A 22474-nucleotide genomic window follows, 5' to 3' on the forward strand; every position below is an offset into this window, starting at 1 on the left:
TGTACCAAATATGGATTGGTAATGATTTTTGTTTTTGTAGCAAAAACATAGGCGTTGTTGCGTCTGTGTGTTTTAATATTTTATAGAAATTTGAGTTAAGTTTAACTCTCGTGCTAAAAGCAAAAATATTAAAATATCTTTCATTGTTGAACCATGTCATTACGGCTACCAAGCCTCCACATCCGTCGCCATTGTCATTACACCTTCGTTCTTCATTGTTGCTGCAATCCTTTTGAGAGGAAGCAATAAGAGAAAGTGTAAACCGATGATAATTTATGGGAAGCTTGTTCAAGAAAACTCGTTCTGAATAATTTGTATCAAAAATCTTGTTCTTGAAATCCTATTTCAGACTACATCTTATAAGTTTTGAAAAGTTTGATCTGAAAAGTTCATCTAAAAAAGTATTTCATATGTTCTGGAAAGCTTATTTTGAAAACTCTGGTCTAGAAAGCTCTTTACAAAATGTATTTCATATGCTTTAGAAATTCTATTTCAAAAATTTTCTTCCAAAAACCCTATTTTGGAAATCATGTTCTTAGAATTTCATAAAATTTGTTCCAAAAATCTTGTTGAATAGGTAATCTTGAAGTCCCTTTAGGAAGTGTAGAAGGTTGTTTTGAAACATGTGACTGTTGTTATAAATCATAGGAGTGCAAAAAAAAAAAGTCTTTTTCATTCATCTATAACAATATATAAAGAATAGACACAACCAATCACCAGTTGACATTATTTTAATACAATAGAAAATATATTTTTTATTTCTTCTTGTAAATATTTTATAACTACTTGTTGGTTAACCTTTAAATGTAGTAGAGATTTCCTTCTTTCATACTTATTGCATTTACATTGTCACGTGCTTGCTGGAAAAAAAAATTGTCATGTGCTTCTTCATCTCTTTGATTTGATTGTCTAGTTGTTGTCTATTAAATAAAATTTTCAAAATGGTTTATAAATTTTAGATATTTACCCTTAATATTTTTGCCACTGTAGAAGAGATTTGTAGTTATTTTAGACAAAATTTAACATCTACATTGGGACAGATTAATATCTCTCATAGTAATAGTAGTAGACTTGATTACTTTTATTATAGCATGAAATTATTTGTACGCTCAATCATATACAAATGTATCCTTAAAGGGAATTATTAAGATAAATCAAGATTGTAAAAAGTTCATTTTGGACCTTTTGAAATAAAAAGAAAATTAATGAAAGGCTAAAAAATAATAAAGGAATTAAAAAAATAAATAAAAGATATTAAAATGAAACATTGATTGTTCTGTAAAATTTTTTTGATAAAATTGACTTGACGAATATAATAACATAGGTCTCATAAATGTCTTTGATATCTTCCTTTAGTTGTATCTTATTTTTGTTATTCTTTTGTTATGATTTTTGTTTCTTCTATTTTCTCTTTATATTTAAGAATATACCATTAGTATAAAATTATTTTATCTTTTAGAATGAACAAAATTAATCTAACTAAACTTAACTATAATTATTTGTATTATATTAAAGTAAACAAAAAAATAATAATAAAAATTAAATATTAAAGTAAAAAAAATAAAACAGTATTGTTTTACTGTTTATTTTTTAAAAAAATTGAACTTCTACCCTTTAACTGCTCACTAATTGAATTATGTATTTTATTTTCTCATTTCTCTTCCATGACATCTTATCCTAAATACTGCGCACACTTATTTTTTAATTCAATCACCACCATTAAGACAATGATCGTGAGCTTCTCATCCTCGTCACTACTATATAAGGTCATGTGGCCTTGCTCTCATCGTCCCACCTTACCACATTCACTGCAATTCTAACATCTCGCATCCCACTCAACTGGTATGTCTTTTTTTGAACCTCCTAACTAACATTTTATCCTTCTCTTATATGTCTTTTGCATTCTTCTCATTTTTTTTATACTCAATGCTTCACTACTCCCATTTCACATTTTTTTTCATCGTCTTATAATATTTTTCTTAAATATTTTGGCTTTTAACAATTTCGGAACTCTATGTTCTCCACTTTGACAAAATAGTTATTTTTGTGAAAGGCGAATACAAACCAATTCAAGCTTGTCCTTTGGATTTTTTTTTTCATTGAAAATATACAGTTTGTTTATGTTATTATTTATACACTTGCTATATTTAATTTGGGGAAAAACATTATGTTTCAATTATTTAAGAGGGACATTACAATTGTGATGTTAGTGCTGAAAAAACTTGTACGTATTACATTTTTTTGTGCGTACATTACAAAGTGACTATTCTTTTGCTCTATATTAATTAATTATGAAAGTGTAAAATTTTCTTTTAAATTTTCTCCTCTTTTTTTTAAGGTGTTTTAAAATGAAGCACAACTAAAGAGTATTTCAGTTCAATTTGGTTTGGTTCGGTTCAATTTGGTTTGGTTTGGTTTGGTTTGGTTAAGTTCGGTGTGGTCCGGTTCAGTTTAGTGCAGTCCGGTTCAGTGTGGTTTGATTCGGTTCAGTCCAATTCAGTTCAATTTAGTGTGGTTCAGTTCAGTTCGTCTGGTCTGGTTCGTTTCGGTTCAGTGCGATTCGGTTCAGTTTGGTCCGGTTCATTTCGTTTCGATTCAGTTTGGTCTGGTCCGGTCGTTTCGGTTTAGTTCGGTTCAGTTCGTTTCGATTTGGTCCGATCCGGTTCAGTTCAGTTCAGTCTGATCCTGTTCAGTTCAGTTCAATTCGATTCGGTTCAGTTCAATAAATAATATATAATGAATTTTTAAAATTGTTGTTAAACGTAAAATTAAAAAAATAAAATATGTACACAAGAGATGTTTTTAAAAAAACTGTTGAAGACAAAAAAAAGGTGTTTAGATTAACGGTTAAAAGTAAACTATTTATAAAATAATTAGTTTTTTAAATAATAATTAAGGGTAAAATTGGAATGATGAAATATGAAGACAAAAGAGAGTATCCTCTTTATATATTGTTATAGATGAACAAAATTAATCTAACTAAACTTAACTATAATTATATGTATTATATTAAAGTAAAAAAAACTATTTTTAATAAAAATTATATATTATAGTAAAAAAAATTAAATATTAAATCGTATTATTTTACCGTTTATTTTTAAAAAGCTGAACTTCTATTGGTTAACTTCTCACTAATTAAATTATGTATTTTATTTTTTCCCTTCTCTTCAATGGCCTATATCCTAAACATTGTGCACACTCCATTTTTTATTTTTTAATTCAATCACCACCATTGAGACAATGATCATGAGCTTCTCATCCCCGACACTACTATATAAGGTCATGTAGTCTTGCTCTTGTCATCCCACCTACCTTCACTGCAATTATAACACCTCACACCCCACCAAAGTGGTATGTCTTATTTTGAATCTTAACCCTAACTAACAGTTCAATGCAGTTTTTTTATGTTATTGTTTATACACTGACTATATTTAATTTGGGAAAAACATTATGTTTCAATTGTTTAAGATGGACCTTACGATTGCAGTGTTGGTGCTGTAAAAACTTTTGGGTATGAAATTTTGTGTCAACATTACAAAGCAAATATACTTTTGCTTTATATTAATTAATTATGAAAGTGTAAAATTTTCCTTAAAATTTTTTCCCCCTTTTTTGAAGTTGTTTTAAAATTCAACACAACTAAAGAGTATTTCAATTCAGTTTGGTTAGATTCGGTTCAATTTGGTTTGGTTTGGTCTGGTTTGGATCAGTATGGTTCAATTCGGTTCTGTCCAATTTGGTTTGGTTTAGTACGATTTGGTTTGGTTCAGTTCGATCCCGTTTGGTCCGGTTCATTTCGGTTCAGTGCGGTTCGGTTCAGTTCGAATTGGTCTGGTCTGGTTCGTTTCGGTTTGGTTCGGTCTGGTCCAGTTTGGTTCGACTCGGTCTGGTCTGGTTCATTTTTGGTTCAGTGCGGTTCGATTTAGTTTGATTCGGTTTGGTCTGGTCTGGTTCGGTTCAGTTCAATTTGATTCAGATTGGTCTGGTTTGTTTCGGTGTGGTTTGGTTTGGTTTGCTTCGGTTCGATTCAGTTCAATTCGATTCGGTTAAGTTCAATAAAAAATATATAATAAATTTTTAAAATAATTGTTAAACGTAAAATTAGAAAAATAAAATATATACATAAGAGAAATTTTTAAAATAACTGTTGAAGACAAAAGAGATTTTTAGACTAATGGTTAAAAGTAAACTATTTATAAAATAATATTTAAAGGTAAAATTGGAATAACAAAATATGAAACAAAAAATAGTATTTCTTTATATATTATTATAGATAATATATACATTAAAAAAATTATAAATTTCAATAATATATATATACACGAAAAATTATCAGAATCATAAAACTTAAAAATAAATTGTAGTTCTATGGATAAAACCAGAAAAATTATCATTTGTTATTATTTATCAATATTATAAAAATCGAATAATAAAAATTATAGTTCTGTGGATAAAACCACAAAAAATATCATTTGTTATTTTTATTAATATTATGAAATTCGAATAATAATAATTATTATTATAACTATGTGCTAGTATGTTCGCATTTTTAAGTTAGAATTAATAATAAATATATAATTAATTTTTAAAATAGTTATTAAATTTAAAATTAAAAGAAAATAAGATATATAAAAAAATTTAAAATAATAATTTAAGTTAAAAGAGATTCTTAGAATAAAAATTAAAAATAAATTATTTATAAAATAATTAAAAATAAAACTGGTATTATAAAATATAAAATAAAAAAAATTATCTTTACGTATTATTATAATTCAAAAGGCCAGGAAACATTTATTGGATGCAATAAACAATTGCTTAAAGTATGGTAAGAAGGTGTTTGCCTTACCCAAACCCATATAAAGAGGGTCATTTATTTCTGCACCCATTTTTTTTCTTTCTGCAGCCCATAAAACTTGCATTTTTTAAATGATTCCTTGTTAAAAATGTAATACAAAATTGTACACTTTTTCTTTTTAAGTTTTTCATATTAAATGTCTTGGAAAATATTTTCAAATCTGAAAATATTTTTCAAAATACCCTATCCAAAATATAAAAACATTTTTTGAAATATATATTTTGAAAAATAATTTCAAATTCAGAAATATCTTGTAAAACACTGATTCTACGTTAAATTAAATATTCTGAAAAGTATTATGAAATTCAGAACGAGCTGTCTATTCCAAAATATTAAAAACAAAATGACTTCCCGCAGTGGGAATCCGGAATGCATGATGCCATGCTTCAATTCCCAGCACTACTTCTGCGTTTGCATAGTTTTTTGAGCAACGTTTCTATTTGGCGTTCCAATTACTCATGAAAAACAAATGTTAATTGATTCTCATTTAATTATTAATTAATTTGGAGATCAAATATGTACTAATTATATATTAGAAAATTAATTAATTTGACGAAAAAAGAGAAGAAAGTGCAATAAAGCAGTGAGAAATGAGTGAATAATAAGACATATCGAGAAGTATGGTCTGTTCTGTTGCATGAGTCAATGCCTGCAAATTTCATCTTTGCCAAGGAACGCAGTGGTTGGGCCAAAATGGAAGACCCAATACAAATGTTTCTCCAAAAACGATGCAATAAAAGTGGCATAGCAGTGCAGAGAATTCAACTAGGGTATCATGCATTCCGGATCCCCCTTGTGACTAATATCTTCTCAAATATCTATTTCAAAAAATTATTTTATATTTCCGATACATCTTCATCAAACTATTTTTGGATTTCAAAATACTTTTTATGAAACATTCAATACTGAAAGTTTTTAAAAACTTTTATTATATTTTTAGTAATCGGGAATTGCAGGTTTTATTAGGTTTTATTGGATGCAGGAAGAAATGCCCTGTGAAGAAACTAAACTTTTTGAGCTTAGTTCCTTATAAGCATAATAAAATAAAGTAAAATATTAATATAATTATTAAAGAAATACTTATTATATAGAAAATGCAAATAATCCACTGACCACTTTTTTAAATAACATGTCGTTAGATATAATTATATATGTCTTTTTAAATATATTTTTCATTATTAAAAAATTAATTTCAGAAATGAGAAATCACCAAAAGTAATATGTATCAGAGTACATCGTCTTATTCTTTCTTTTTTTCATATAACATAGTCATATATGAAGAAATAATTTAATTAAACGATTATTATAAAAAATATTTTGATAAACTTTTAAGAAAATCCGGCAGAAGTAATTGGAAAAAAAATTTGAAAATGGTATTTTTTTTTATCAAAAAAAAGTTAGCTTCCTGTAGAATCTTGTGGACAACTTAAATTTTGAAAAACAGATTGAATTACTACACCAAAAACTTTATTTTATCACTCAAAACTTGAAACCCTACAAATCAATACTTCATTATCAAACTCTATGTAGAAATTTCCTTCTTTATTATCAAATTTGCCTTTGTTTGTGTATTTGTGTGAAAGCTAAGAAAGAAGGAACATTACATAAAAAAAAAACATTTTTTACAAATGTTTATATAAAATAATAGTAAAAATACGACTTCTCAAATGGAATTGAATATGTTTCAAATAAGATATATTTAACATACAATAAAATGAAAATAAAAATTATAAAAGTGTGGATTTTACGAAATTATTTAAAAAAAGAATTAAGATATAAGTTTTTTAAAAGTGAGATCATATAGTTTGAGAACTTTTAATAAGAAATTATTATTATTAATGCTCAACTACCCATTTTTTCAAACAACCTTTAAGCTACTCGTTTTGGTTATTGCAGTAGTCTTTGCTTGTTTGATTAGATGAAATTAACATGTTTTTGTAGACAGTGACATGGAAACACTCCCAATAAAAGAAAGAAAAAGAAATAAAGAATAAACAAAAAAAAAATACCTATTTATTGCAAGAAATATTAAGTTGAATACGAGGCATGCATGATGGTGAAAGTAATATATTTAAGGTTGTTGAAAGGTGGACTTCAACATGTTTCACATCACCATGGACATAAGTTTGAATATATTACACAGCATTAAATCATAGGATAATATAATATGATATATACTTTATATCTGAATTCATAAATAACAAATTTGATATAATATAGAATTTGATCTACTAAAATAAAAGTCAACCGCGAGGATGTTCCGTATCAAAATTTGATAAATCTTTCATTAATCAAACGCAAATTTGTTAACTATATTATTTAATATTAAAGATAATCAAACTTATATCCTCTCGTCCTATCTTCATTCACAATACAAATTAAATTAAATCATATTTAAAATAACTTTATAAGTTAACAAGCATACTTATAATGCATATACAAATAATACTTGTAAGATATAATATATAATTGTTATTAGATAAATAATATTTGTATTCATTGTATGGTCGTAGTATATTGAATCCATTTGGTCTGAGTTTGATAAGGCTTTTTTATTTAATATAATTTAAATTAGATAAGCTAAATAAAATTTAACCTTAAGTACATAATCAACTCAACCTACTGTAATTGATTAAACAAGTTTGAAAGTTGAGTAACTTTGAAAATCAGGTACAATCCACTTAAATTCTTTACGTTCATAGATTTCCATTTTTGTGTTAGCAAGAGCTTTAAAGAGAAATGAAAGAAACCTTTATTTTTCTTCATGTAGACGTAGATTCAATCTTCCCAAATGATAAACCAAACACATTAATTGTTAATTATGAGCTCTGGCAAAGAATTTAGCTAATAAATGTTTTTACAAAACCAAATTGTCCTACCGGAAATAGAAGTCGGATTTTTCAAAAGAATTATGATTTTTTGACTATTAAATTTTGACAATCTTTTTTTATAATTTTAGGTGATATCTTTTAAGTGATTTTTCATTTTTTTATTTTCTCATTCTCAATATTTCAAAATCATTTAAAAGATGTCACATCATATTATAAGAAAAAATTGTAAAAATTTAGTAATTAAAACATCATTGTCCTTTTAAAAAACATCGGCAAAAGATATCATGATATTTAAAAAAAAATAGAAATGATTATTGTTTCTTAAATTTTAATTATACAATAAAATAATGTTTCCATTTACAAACAAATGTTAAGAACAACTTTATTGATTAGGACACATACGTAACAATAAGGCAATGATGTAAGGAAAATCTTAGGTATATATGATGTTTAGATTAGGTGGCACAATTAAATGTGTATGACATGTGATTAGATTTGAGTCTATATTCTTAAAACAACCATGGCTACTAATGTGTGCATGTACGATATTTCTATTATTCAGTTGGTCAAACAATACAAATATATGTCTGAACATGGTGACTGAAAGAGGCAAGTCGAACCTTAATGCAATGTGTTTCATGAACAAGTTCGAATCCAATGCTTATCAAACTCCAATCACAAAAAAATGTTCAAGATTTATTTCGTTGAGAAAATTAGTGGATACCAAAATATTTTTAATATCTATATTTTTAGGTTTAATTAGTAGGATGATATCCATTTTTGTTCAGATGTGTCAGTCTGGTAGTTGTTTTTAAAAATGTGTCAATCTAGTGCAAACTTTTGAAAAAATGTCTTAATCAGATCTCTTTTAGACAAAATTTATTAAAGCCGTTAACTTAATTCATAATTTTTATCATTAAATTTTAACATAAATATTAATAATTAATTTTGTAAGTCATTTTAAATATTAATATCATTAACGATGTTAATAATTTTTTGTTGAAAATTACCTAATTGAGGTATTTTTTCAAAATTTTGGACTCAATTGATATCTTTCTAAAAAAAACAGGTACCGAACTGACATATCTAAATAAAAGTGAGTATCATCTGACTAATTAAATTATGTTTATATTATTTGATAAAAGTTGGTAATAACATGTGGATATTGTTTATTGTGGGAAGTGTACACGTCAATTTTCTCAATTGTGGTGATATTTTGATGAGCTTTGTCTTATTTATTTGAAGAAAATTTGGTAAAGTTTTGTTGTATCCACTGAATTTCATGGTTGGGATTCCATCGAACATCAATCGACAGAGGAGGCACATGCATCTTTGGAAATTTTCTTTTTCTACTCTGAAAATGGGATCGACGGATATAGATTCATGAACAATTACAGATACAAAGGCATTTATCGAATTGGAATCATATTTCTCACAGGTCAACTCCTGAAATTACAAATATTTCCTTTCCGATAACTATAGTTTATCGTTTTGCTTTTATATAATTAAATAGCTTGTTTATGTTAGGGATTTGATATTGAAATTTATATATTGAGTAAAAAGTATTAATATAAATAATTATAATACTTATAAATTTATCGTCTAAGATTTTTATTTAATAATAATGTTAGATATTTTATATAAAAATTTTCATATTTCATTGATACTAATATTTTGTATGTTTCTTCTTTAGAAAAATTTACATATTTCACTGTTTGAACATTATAATTTTATCACTTTTATCAACTTTTTTTCGTGTATTTTATATTGATTTTTTTGTTATTAATAATTGTGATATTTTTTATTAAATTTTTATATTTTAAGGAAATAATGAAGTTTGATTTATTTAGAACTTTCAAAATATATAATTATATAGATTGTCAATAAGATGTTGTATTATTTGATGAAAATATAAAAGAAAAAATTCAATTTATTTTCTTTCATTTAGTTATCTATTTTATACTCCGACTTTATATTTTCAATATTGTTGATTGAGAAAATATTAACTAATGTAGATGGAGAAATAATCTTAGTCTATCTATACCTATATATCAATGGATTATCCTTTTTTATAAATATTTGTTTTCTAATTTTACCTTTTAAATAAATAGATGTTTTTTAAAATTAAAATAATTATTTTATCAATTTTACCTTTTAAATAATTTTTCTTTAAATTTTACAATTTTTTTTTTTAATTTAACATTTTTTAACTTAATCACTTTGTTAATTATAAAACTATCTAGGAAGTAAATAATTTTCTTTTACATGTGTTTTTATTTGTAATAATAAAAAAAAATTGTTGGTACTAATATAATCCCAATTAATATCAACTAAAAATAATATTAATTAAAAAATCCACTTACTATCAATTAAAAAAGACCACTAATATTAATAGAAAACAATTAGTCTTGATGGAAAAATAAGAGTAGCCTTTATTGAAAAATAAAGAAAAATTAACATTTGACGAAAAAAGAGAGTCTAAAATTGATTTCGCAAACTTATATTTAAAAAAACAATAAAATCATAGTCTATTTGGTGTGTATATAAAGTTATTAAATATTTAGTTGTGTAGTACTTAACGTTTATTTAATAAAATTTTAATACACAGTTCCTATGCGGAGTCATAATTAATAAGAACATATGCATTTATTAAATTTAATAAATTTACTATACATTTATTTAATATCATTAAAATGTATTTAATATTATATTGAAAAAGTAAAATCGCTAATATAATGCAAGAAAATAAGTATATATAATAGTATCACATTATATTGTGAAGATGTTATTTGTCTGTATCACATTATATTTGGGTAGTCGTATCGGAACATTGCACGTGCTATTTTTTCTTTTAATTTTGTTTGTTGTATAAATGGTTAAATAAAAATATTATTCTTATTTTGACATTGGAGTCAAATATTTTTACACTAAAACATTAAAGTTAAATAACATAAACATTTTTACTTTTGAAAAGTTTGATTGATTAAAGTAGATTTATGCATATAGGTGCCGCATGACGATGAAATGTACATTATTCAAAAAGTAGTGCATAATACCATCTAACACTATTTTATAAATTAAAATTATTATAATACTTTTTTTCCCTTTTCATAATTCATTTTAAAGAATTTTTATTATTTAAAAAAATACTTAGAAACTATAGCAACTGCAAATATATAAATAATGGGGGAGAGAGTGTTGTTGGCAGAAGGAAGATGGAAGAAAACCCAACAACCAAAGAGTACTATCATCCATTCATTACTCTAATTTGTCTCCATAAGAGGACCTACAACTCACAAATTCATCATTCTCTTTCTCTATGTCTATTAATTTGAATGTCACGTCATTTCTTATTTTTATTATTATTTTACTATTATAAAAAAACTCATATCTAAATTATTTAGGCTGTATTTGGAAACACCGTGAAAAAAATAATTTTATTTTATGGGAAAAATCAATTTTGTCTCGTGAAGAAATTGGAGAGAGTTATTTCTCTTTTATATGAATTGTTCATCTACAATTGACTTTAGAAATTAATTTTGGACGTTTTCAAAAAAATTATTAACATACATTGATTTTAAAAATTGATTTTAAGTGTTTTCACGGTGAAAACAAATATTAATGTTGAGGGTAAGTAATATTAAGATAATAACGTAGGATAGGTTAGTTTGTACGAATGGAATTGATAATTATAATACCTTAATTTGTTTAGATTTATTGATTATAATATGTAATTTACATAATTTAGAAGTTAAAATTTAAGATGGTTTAAATATTTTTTTTTTATTCTTGAAAAATTTTGAAAGAAAACCGTGAAAGAATCTATGTTAACCATTTTAATATATGATGATCCACAATAATTTTATCATCAAAACTTAAAATGAAAACATTGATGTTTACTGTAAAACCGATAATGAACCATCATTCCCATGTTTCAAACTCTAAATTTTAATAAATTCGAGTCTTCTTATATTCAAATCACTGAACTCTCTCATCTCGGGTAACTTAAAAGTATATCTATTACTATTACACCGAATATCCTATTTAAAATGTAGATTTTATATTTATTAGGAACGTTATCTAGAATATGTGAGGGGGGAGTGTGGGGTGGTTTTAGCATCCCTAAGAGAGTGAAGGTTGTCCAGAGATTTTCCATGTGCACATGGACCACCATTGCTGCTATGATATATGTGTATACATGCATGTCAAAAGTTGAAATCAGTGATTAAGTTGGAACTAATTGGTAAAACAGAATTCAGAAACAGAAAAGGTGAGGGAAAATGATTGGTGAGTTGAGGAAAGAGAAAGAGACAAGTGTATTATTACATATGGTTGTGACAGAAGATGGAACAAGAAAAGAACATGCGAGGAGAGAAAGGAGCACCAACTTTAACAACAACAACAACCCACCCTGATTTTTCATTTTCCTCCTTAACAACATGCGCATGAATTTTTCATTCATAGATGCTGTGCTCGTAACTTCTCTAGAAAAGAACCAGATCACAAATTTCGAACTTGCAACACATAATGTTTCTTACAGATGTATGTAAAAGATCAAAATGTGTGTTGTTAAATGGTATCTCCTTAACCCATATCCACACAAGTCAATTAAAATTATCTTACCAAACGCATGACAAGTGTTGAACATCAAAAAATTCAATAATTATGACTAACATTTAAGACACTGAACAGAACTTCTTGAAATAATCACTTTGGACCTAGGTTCAACTACTACCACAATATATTAATAAATAAATCTAAAAGTAAATATGTAATTGATTAACTCAACAGTATTAGTCTCGTAAATCAAAAAACTTGCAGGAGATAATGACGATGACAACGAAAATACATGACAACTGAAAACAATAAATTTCATTTCAAAAGATGAGAAATTTATTAATAAATGTAATTATCAAGTTGATACTAAAAAAATATTAATAGTCAGAACTATAAATATTATTCACTTTAAAAATTAAGAATTATTACAAATAATAAAAACAGTTCAAAATCATTAAAATATGTCCTAATGAAATAATTTAATAAAAAGAAACAAATATTTTATATATAAAAATTTATTATTTTAAAAAATTCCTTACCTCTTAGAAAGTTCAAATTAACAAATATAGTAAAAAAAATTCCTAATAAACAAACAAATATAATGAAAATGATTGAATTTATAGCCATTATACTCAATTTAATCCAAATCCAATTCAAAATTTTTAATGAATATAATTTTTATTAAAATTTCTTCTAAAAAATTTACACATTACACAACAATTCAACAATTTTATAAAATCGGTTAAATTTAAATAAATTAGTATAAAATTAAATATCATAACAAAATAATTAAATTAAATAAATATTAGCATCACTATATTTTATTTAACAAATTCCTGGACAAAATTATCTAAAAAGTTAAATAAAGAGAACATTTATAAAAATATGTTGTTATAAAAAGTTAAATAAAAATATAACATTGTTAAGAAAATTAAATAAAAACAAGTAAATAAAAATATTAACATGGGTATCTTTATTAAAAAAAATTCCTTCCAAAAAAATGTTGCTATAAAAAGTAAAAAAAAAAACTAAAAACATTAATATATTTATACTCATTGAAAATATATTTATTAAAAACTAAACCAAATAATTACTTTAAAAAAACTAATTTTTAACAAAAAAAAAAATTATCAAAATTCTTCATGTAAACGAGCATACATACAAAAGTATACAAAAGTGAGAAATCTGTCTATGGATAACTGATGTTTCAAATAAGAAAAGAAAAAGAAAACAAAGATATAAAGATAAAGATATAGAAGGAGTATATTTTTAGATAGCTAAGTAAACAAAAAAGAGTTTCATTATTTTAGTAAATAAAAAAATATTAGTATATACAAGAAAAAAAAATAACGGCATGGAGTTTTTTTATACATATTTCGACTTACATGTATTTGGGGAGATATATCTATCATTCTATCCGTTGCTGACGTGGCCCAATGAGGAAACCGAGTGCTTCCACTCATCAAACACAATAGACACAATGGACGGACACTTTGAAATTTGCATGTTGGAAATTTGAACACGTTTTTTTGTTCATACAACTATACTTATACCTACCAGGATTTAGTATGTTTTTATACAATAATAAGAAATTTTATAAAACAAAATTGTAATAAAAATTACTTTTAAATAAAATAAAAAAAAATAATAATAATAAGGTCCTGTTTGGTTATTCCCTTTGCCGCACTTTTTTCCTCTAAGTTCTCTGCACATCTCGCCCTCTCCTTATTTATATTCATTATAATACACATCAATGCCACTGCTGTGAAGTGAAGGTCTTTTCTTCTTCCACCTTGTTATTCACACAGTCACGCCTTCATCTCTTCCCACACTCTCATCTTCTTCTACCTTCTCTGTATCTTCTGCCATGGCTCTCTCTGCATTATCATTCCCTCTTAATCTCAGACACACAACACCTTCTGATCCCAAAACATCAAACCCTTTAGCTTTGCCTTCTTCCCACTCTCAGTGGGGCACAGATCTGCTCACACAATCCCCACGCAGACACAGCCAGGTGAGCACATGCATGTCTATTCTTCATGCAAGGAACTCATATGGGTTCAAAGGGTGTCAGTTTCATAGCTTTCAATCCACCCAATTCTGCTTAGTCACTCTCTTCTTGTTCCTGGACCGTTTCGTCTTTGTCTCGTTTTGTTTCATTGTTTTTCTTTTTTTTCGTCTTTGAAACCAGACATGCTGACAGAAATGCTGGTCATGTTTTGGATTGATGCAGGGGAGGAAAAGGCGAAGTGGGGTATGTGCATCGCTATCGGAGATGGGGGAGTATCATTCAAAGAAACCACCAACTCCTCTGCTGGACACCATAAACTATCCAATCCACATGAAGAATCTCTCTACCAAGGTACAATGATTGTAAACATAAATATATATCTATATGTTTGTGTGACTTATGTTTCATATCATGCAACATGGAAGAAAAATGTCATGGGTGTGTGAAAAGTTGATTCTTATAATCTGAGCATTGATGCAGGAATTGAACCAGCTTGCGGAGGAGCTGCGCTCTGATGTTATTTTCCATGTTTCTAGAACCGGAGGACATTTGGGATCAAGTCTTGGTGTTGTGGAACTCACTGTTGCCCTTCACTATGTTTTCAATTCTCCCAAAGACAAAATCTTGTGGGATGTTGGTCATCAGGTTTGATTTTTTATCTTCAGCTGCATTTTTATTTTTGAGTGACACTAGGTCAATTAAACAATTTTGTATGGATTTTTCAGTCTTATCCACACAAGATACTTACCGGTAGAAGGGATATGATGCATACCATGAGGCAAACAGATGGACTAGCCGGGTTTACCAAACGCTCCGAGAGTGAACATGATCATTTTGGCACTGGTCACAGTTCTACAACAATATCGGCAGCACTAGGTAAATCTTCTATTTGTTGATGGTGATTTTAATAGTCTTTTAGGACTTAACTCATGCAAACAATGAGTTAAAATATTATATGAATTGTACATTTGGGAGTTGAAGTGTGCTCTACTCCCAAAGTATTAATTGGGGATTTGAGATCGAGCATAATTTCAAGAAATTGATCACATTTTTTACAGATATTTCTTTCTGCATCACCGGGAAATGGCATACTTTATTTCATTAATTTAAATCCTAGATATGAAATTAAAGATTTTATTGTATTCAATCAATCAGTTCATTTAGTTGAGTCTGATAAATCAGAAATAATCTCTCTTGTTGAACCTTTGAAACCCATGACTTGGTTTTATGCATTTATGCATCCAAGATTTATAGATATTTTTGTCCGGATTACACAATTCTTGACAGTAATGCGCAAGATGATATTTTTTTTGTGTGTTTTTAGGCTATAACTTTTGCATGTTCTTTTTCTGCATAAACAGGAATGGCTATTGGGAGGGATCTGAAAGGAGACAAGAACAACGTGGTTGCAGTTATAGGTGACGGGGCCATGACGGCTGGTCAAGCTTATGAAGCCATGAACAACGCTGGATATCTTGATTCCGACATGATTGTAATTCTAAATGACAACAAGCAGGTCTCACTACCAACTGCTAATCTTGATGGTCCCATACCACCTGTAGGTGCTTTGAGTAGTGCTCTCAGTAAGTTACAATCAAACAGACCTCTGAGAGAACTGAGAGAGGTTGCTAAGGTGAGCAACACAGTTCAGATGCTCTATGAGAACTTGTGCAGCTGCAAAGTCTTAGTGATACTGATTCTGTACTAAATGAGTTTTTTGCAGGGAGTGACTAAACAAATTGGTGGCCCAATGCACGAGATAGCTGCAAAGGTTGATGAATATGCCCGTGGCATGATCAGCGGTTCTGGATCAACACTATTTGAAGAGCTTGGACTTTACTACATAGGTCCTGTTGATGGTCACAGCATAGATGATCTTGTTGCCATTCTCAATGAAGTTAAAAGTACTAAAACAACTGGTCCTGTGCTGATCCATGTTGTCACTGAAAAAGGCCGTGGATATCCATATGCAGAAAGAGCAGCAGACAAGTACCATGGTAAATGAGACATCTCAAATTTTTTACTGTCTTTGAATGGACCAAATCCCTCCAAGCCGTAAAAGACAAAAACATGAAGTCTAATTTGTTGCTTTGGACACTTTCTGTTCATCACCGTGATTTTGCAGGAGTAGCGAAGTTTGATCCTGCAACTGGGAAACAATTCAAAGCCCAGGCTACCACCCAATCATACACAACATACTTTGCAGAGGCTTTGGTTGCAGAAGCGGAAGCTGACAAAGACATTGTTGGAATCCATGCTGCAATGGGTGGTGGAACCGGTATGAACATCTTCCTCCGCCGTTTCCCTACGAGATGCTTTGATGTGGGGATAGCAGAACAGCATGCAGTTACATTTGCAGCGGGTCTGGCTTGTGAAGGTCTGAAGCCTTTTTGTGCAATTTACTCATCATTCCTGCAGAGAGCTTATGACCAGGTAAGCATGATATAACAACCCTCAGACATCTTTGTCTTTTGATTACTGTTATCAATGGTCTAGACAAGTTTAGCGTATATGGTTATCTTTACAATAAATGTTAAACATGTGTTCAATGTCCATTTCTAGGTGGTGCACGATGTAGATTTGCAGAAGCTGCCAGTAAGATTTGCATTGGACAGAGCCGGATTAGTTGGAGCTGATGGTCCCACACACTGCGGTGCATTTGATGTCACTTACATGGCATGCCTCCCTAACATGGTGGTGATGGCTCCCTCTGATGAAGCAGAGCTTTTTCACATGGTTGCCACTGCTGCTGCCATTGATGATCGACCCAGTTGTTTCCGCTATCCGAGGGGAAATGGTATTGGTGTTGAACTACCACCAGGGAATAAAGGCATTCCCCTTGAGGTAAGTTAGGATTGTAGAGATACCCTTATGGAGAAAATTAGGAACCCAACATTTGAACATTATAGTAACCATTTGCTGTGACATTTGAACAGATTGGAAAAGGTAGGATACTGGTTGAAGGGGAAAGAGTGGCCTTGTTGGGATATGGATCAGCTGTTCAGAACTGTATGGCTGCTGCTTCCTTGTTGGAACATCATGGTTTGCAGGTAACAGTGGCGGATGCTCGTTTCTGCAAGCCATTGGATCATTCCCTCGTCAGCAGCCTTGCAAAAACACACGAGCTTTTGATCACTGTGGAAGAAGGATCAATAGGTGGATTTGGATCCCATGTTGCTCAGTTCTTGGCCCTTGGTGGCCTTCTTGATGGAAAGTTGAAGGTAAAAATTGTGATCCATGATATAGTTTTATCATCTTTTTATGAATGTTTATGAATTTGCATCTGAAAACTGATGTGGGTTTGTTTTACAACTGCAGTGGAGGCCAATGGTTCTTCCTGATTGTTACATTGATCATGGATCACCAGCAGATCAATTGAAGGCAGCTGGTCTTACACCATCTCACATAGCAGCAACAGTGTTCAATTTACTTGGACAAACAAGGGAGGCACTAGAGGTCATGACATGAAAGAAATGCAAAGGATTTGGGTTCAACTTTTGATTCCCCCAGTGTAAAAAGTACCATGATTCTCCTAGTGTAATACAAGGATGTTTGTATAAAAATAATACACATGGAAGATGCATTAGGAAGGTGTTTATTGGGTAGGACTTCAGTGGTTGGTTTGAAAGAATCTGACCAGCTTGAGAATCCAGACCAAACCATCAAACCAATAAATTCTGGTTTGGATTTTAGCTTAAGTGAATCTCACCCGAATCCGAATCCAAATCATTCGGGCGAACCAAACCAATTAGATTAAATGGAGATCGATTCAGACCAATCATATTCAATCATGCAGTTTTTTTCTTATTTGTTTTTCATCAATCTCTCTTCATGGCGTTCCATACTATTTATTTTTATAAATTTTGCTATTATTTACCTAAAGAAATTATAATAAAATTTCAAGAAAATTTGAATCAATCTAAACCAGTTAACTCATGGGTTTGAATTTACTTCATCTCAACTTCAAACATATTATGAACACTTGCATTTGTATTAGTTAAAGTGCCAACTAGTCAGCTACCATCTCAATTAATATTAAAATGCTAGTAACACACCATGTATTCTTTTTGCCGCATTCTTTATTATTGACTTATTTTCTTTGAAAAAAATAATAAAAACGCGTGGAATTTTCTCCATATTAACCATTCCTTATAATTTATAGTGCTCTATAAATTATTAGTGAATCAGATAACTTCCAATTCTTAATTTTCAAAGAAAGCGATTGATGTGAAATCACTTGATGATCAACTTATAATAACATAGATAATATAACAAAAGTCAATAAAATATTTATTTCAATATCATATGCATTCTCTTATTTGTAATTCTATATTTTCTTAAAATACTTGTTTCTTGTTTTTAGGTTCTAGGTTCTAGGTTTTTATTTTTATTTTTATTTTTTTTTCACATATATGACGAGTTTGATTTTTAATATTTCTTTATAAAAAGTTTTTAGGAATATGATAATTAAAAAAATCACAATTTAAATTGGTTAATGTTAATGTAAAAAAATTAGGGTTGGATATTTGAATAAAAATTCACGGATTATATGTGTAACTTGCGGTAGGTGTGAGTTTGAATTTTTTGTCTAAATTTTTAGTGCGGGTTTTCTTACAATGGATTTGCACAATCATGCATGTTAAATCTTTTCCACGGATTTCATGGACTACTTGCAACTTATACCACCGAGTACAATTCAATAAAGATAAACTAGTTTTAATTCTATTTTTATTGTTAGAAATAAAAATATGAGTGATATATATAAAAAAAAAAACCCACAAACACCTTTTAAGATTTTAAATTAAAAATAATATTATATAGTATTATATGGATAACTTATAATAAATTACATAAATAATTTTCCTAAAAAAAAATCCAACAGCAATATGAAAGTCAAATTTATCTGAATGACCATCTAAAAAAAAAGTCCCATTATAAACAATGACAAATTTGCACTTATAATTATTAAATGATGTTAAAATTTTCCTAGTTTCAACATTAGTTCACTAGTCACGAATAAAATAACTTACATAAAAGTTCATGTTAAAATTATTGATCATTGATGAAGTGTGGAAACGTGTTGGTTGAAGTTAGTCCTACAAAAATGCAAGGTGTTGTTGGTTGGAAAGGAATTTATTTTGAAATTGTTTTCTAAACAATTTGGGAACATTGAAACTAATTCATTTTGGGAAAAAAAAACAAAAACAAACAAGATACAAAAAAGGAATGGTTGGGCATGTGTGGCACAAAATGGCTCTGACAGTCATTCAAATAAAAGTATTTCTCAATAAAATTTCCAATTTTCTTGATAAGAATGCGTCCATAGATAGAGATTCTACAAATTGTAATTATTCAAATAAAAAATTGCGTATTAAAAATTCATCTTTCTAAATATATATATTTACTTCAATTTAACTGTACTTTTAAACATAAAAAGTCTAAACTTGTATATAATTTAGAATTAAGAAAACAAATCAAATAAGCAAAGAAAAACATAGGAAAGGAGGGAAAAGAATGAAAGAGACTTAGGAAAGGAAAGTAGACAAGAGAACACCGTTGGAAACTCTAATCAATATCCTATCCAAATCTAACTAATTAAATTTAATATAAATCCACGTAGATAAAAAATGATATTAAAACCAAAATTGTTATATCACGTAAATTTAAATTTATTTGAATTAGCTTAAATGTTATACTTTTTACTAAAATAATCAAAGTATTTTCAAGATTAGATTGTTGTTTTTTAAAGATAAGAGGATAATATAATGATAAATAGTAAAAAGGTTGAACTTATGTTTAATTATTATAATTAAATTTTTCGTTTTTTTTTACTTTTTTTTTTCTCATTACTCTCTTGTTGTTTCTTGTAAAAATAGAAAATTTTTATCCTATAGTAATATAAGCGCATGTTATATATATATATATATATATATATATATATATATATATATATATATATATATATATATATGGTACTTTAAGTAACTAATAAGATTTATTGATTTTTCTACATTTATTGATCTTACTTAATTTTATGGTTTATGTATGTTTTGAATCATGTCATCTAAACACTTTGGTTAGACTATTAAAATTCTAGAAAATAATATTTTAGAAGTGATAATGTTTTATAAATAATGAGATTCAATTATTTTAATAATAAAAGTTTTAGTATAAATAGTTTTGTTATCAACGAATTTCAAATTTCATTATATTAGAACACACCATATCTTTATAAATCAATTTTTTAGAGTTTTCTAACTCCTCTCTAGTAGCTCTCATTCTCAGAGTGACGAATATTGACTCAAATGTTTGGGAAAAAACAAAATAATATACTCACAATTTATACATTTAATATTAAACAACCATATTGTCTTGTTTTTATCTTTGTCGATAGTTTATCTTTTATCAATTTTGAAAAATGATTTTATTATTTTATTTTTCATCAATATACCTATTTGAAAAAGAAGTTTAAACTAAAAAATAATTGATCGTCATCTAATGAAAAATTGAGAGACATAATTACTAAAGAAAAACTATGATAATAAAGTCACAATTAAAATCCTATTATGAAAAATCACATAATACATTACTCGTTATTTTATATTTATAAAAAATTAACATACAAAAGGATAATGAGAGTAGAAATAATAAATTTTTATCTAACTCTTTTGTCTTATTCAATAACAAACGAAAATAGGTAAGCGTGAAAAATGAGTACAACATGTCAAAATCTCAAAAGATAATGGAAGAGAAAATAAAAAATATTTTAATTTTTTTCTTTATTATATTTGATTTTATGTTTTATTATTTATTAATTTTAAATGTTGTACTTTATAAAAGAAATAAAAAATACCTAATTTAATTTTTCAATATACTACTACTTAGATTAAAAATACACATGTAATTTAAAGAATTTCATAATAAATATAATTTTAAAAAAATTCAAAAAGTTTGGGGGGTCGTGGCCTCTCCATCTATTCTATGTTCACGTAAGTTTAATTTTAGCTCTTTTTACTTATTATGTTTGTGTTGTATGTTGTCTGTTGTATGTGAACCTTCTTCCACTTGTATGTATCATTTTAGTCAATAATATGAGTCTCTTCTGATTAGTGATCATAATTGTTTCTCTTGATCATTCTTGTGTTGTTTCCAAATATAAATAGAGCATCCGATGGAGTTAAGAGTGTAGTTGTTGTCTTAGAGATTTTATGTGGATCTGTCAAGGTAAAGGAAACTAGTCGTTACCTATGTGCGTGAGTTTGGTAAAATTGATGTTTTGCTAGTCTATGATTGATTGTATCTGGGGATTGAATTGAACTACATGACGAGTCTGATTGGTGTGTATGTTTTGATGTAAATTGAGACTAGAATGATCTTGCTGATTTTGCATTGAGTTAGGGAATTTAAATTCTGAGCAATTGAACAAGTTGGTACTCGCTTTTATTTGTTAAAAAGTGTTTTGAATCAACATATTGAGGAATGAATATCATATTGAGCAACTGATCAAGTTTAAGTTCACTCAATACCACAGATTGAATATGTTGTCATCTGGTGCAACGCTATCAAGGTAATGTTAAGCGCCAACTTTCACTTCAAGCCTGGGAGCATTTGTAGCTCCTGAAGCTGGGGGACACTTTTTGCGAGACAAATGGTGCAAAGCGCCGCCATTGAGTGCTAGTTTCATATGTTTATGTTTATGCTCTTATATGTGTGATAGTTCTGATTGTCTGAGTTTATTGTTATTTTAATGTATGTTGATAACGTTGTTAATTATTAACTGAGGTAATAATATGGTCATGGACATGTATGATGGTGGTGTTCGAGAAATTCCAAGGAGAAATTCTTTGTGCTAATTACCTTAGTGTATGTCTTAAAAGATGTCAAGAAGGAGGTATACTGAACTTTAATAATCATTCACACTCAAAAGAGATCTTAGTCTTTGAACTTATTTGGGTTCTAAGCGTGAAAGGAGATTAACCTTGTGTGTGGTTGGGTGATAACCTCTTCAGGCTAAATTCTATAGAATTTATGAACCAACATAGGTGCACACCTCTAGAGAATTCTATATAAAGGGCATGCATCCGAATAATTGAGTTTAGTGTTAATTGATTTTTGTGCAAATACATACTTATTCTATCTATGATTATATTAGAATTGGTGTGATTAATTCTTTTATACACTAATTTAACCTTTTTTGTAATTTATGTTTTTTTGTGTGTT

At 28.1% G+C, this 22474-nt stretch overlaps 1 protein-coding gene across 1 annotated transcript; it reads left to right on the forward strand.

Moving 5' to 3' along the window:
- Nucleotides 1–13976: 13976 nt before the first annotated feature.
- On the forward strand, nt 13977–18076 carry LOC114188652 (putative 1-deoxy-D-xylulose-5-phosphate synthase, chloroplastic). The gene is made up of 10 exons (XM_028077226.2): nt 13977–14257; nt 14477–14605; nt 14735–14899; nt 14980–15130; nt 15616–15887; nt 15978–16251; nt 16380–16687; nt 16817–17098; nt 17191–17475; nt 17573–18076. The coding sequence occupies exons 1-10, from the start codon at nt 14111–14113 to the stop codon at nt 17720–17722; spliced, it is 2163 nt and encodes a 720-aa protein (XP_027933027.1). The 5' UTR covers nt 13977–14110; the 3' UTR covers nt 17723–18076.
- Nucleotides 18077–22474: the final 4398 nt, after the last annotated feature.

Source organism: Vigna unguiculata, chromosome 6 (assembly GCF_037176805.1).
Source record: "Vigna unguiculata cultivar grain cowpea cultivar isolate G323 ecotype 2 chromosome 6, ASM3717680v1, whole genome shotgun sequence".
NCBI classification, from domain to species: domain Eukaryota; kingdom Viridiplantae; phylum Streptophyta; class Magnoliopsida; order Fabales; family Fabaceae; genus Vigna; species Vigna unguiculata.

What these genes read in the sequence shown, in the direction of transcription:
- LOC114188652 (XM_028077226.2), top strand. Translation starts at nt 14,111, where the DNA reads ATGGCTCTCTCTGCATTATCATTCCCTCTTAATCTCAGACACACAACA. An exon ending in TGAAGAATCTCTCTACCAAG is followed by an intron (nt 14,606 to 14,734) that starts GTACAATGATTG and finishes GCATTGATGCAG; the next exon opens with GAATTGAACCAGCTTGCGGA. An exon ending in AACAATATCGGCAGCACTAG is followed by an intron (nt 15,131 to 15,615) that starts GTAAATCTTCTA and finishes CTGCATAAACAG; the next exon opens with GAATGGCTATTGGGAGGGAT.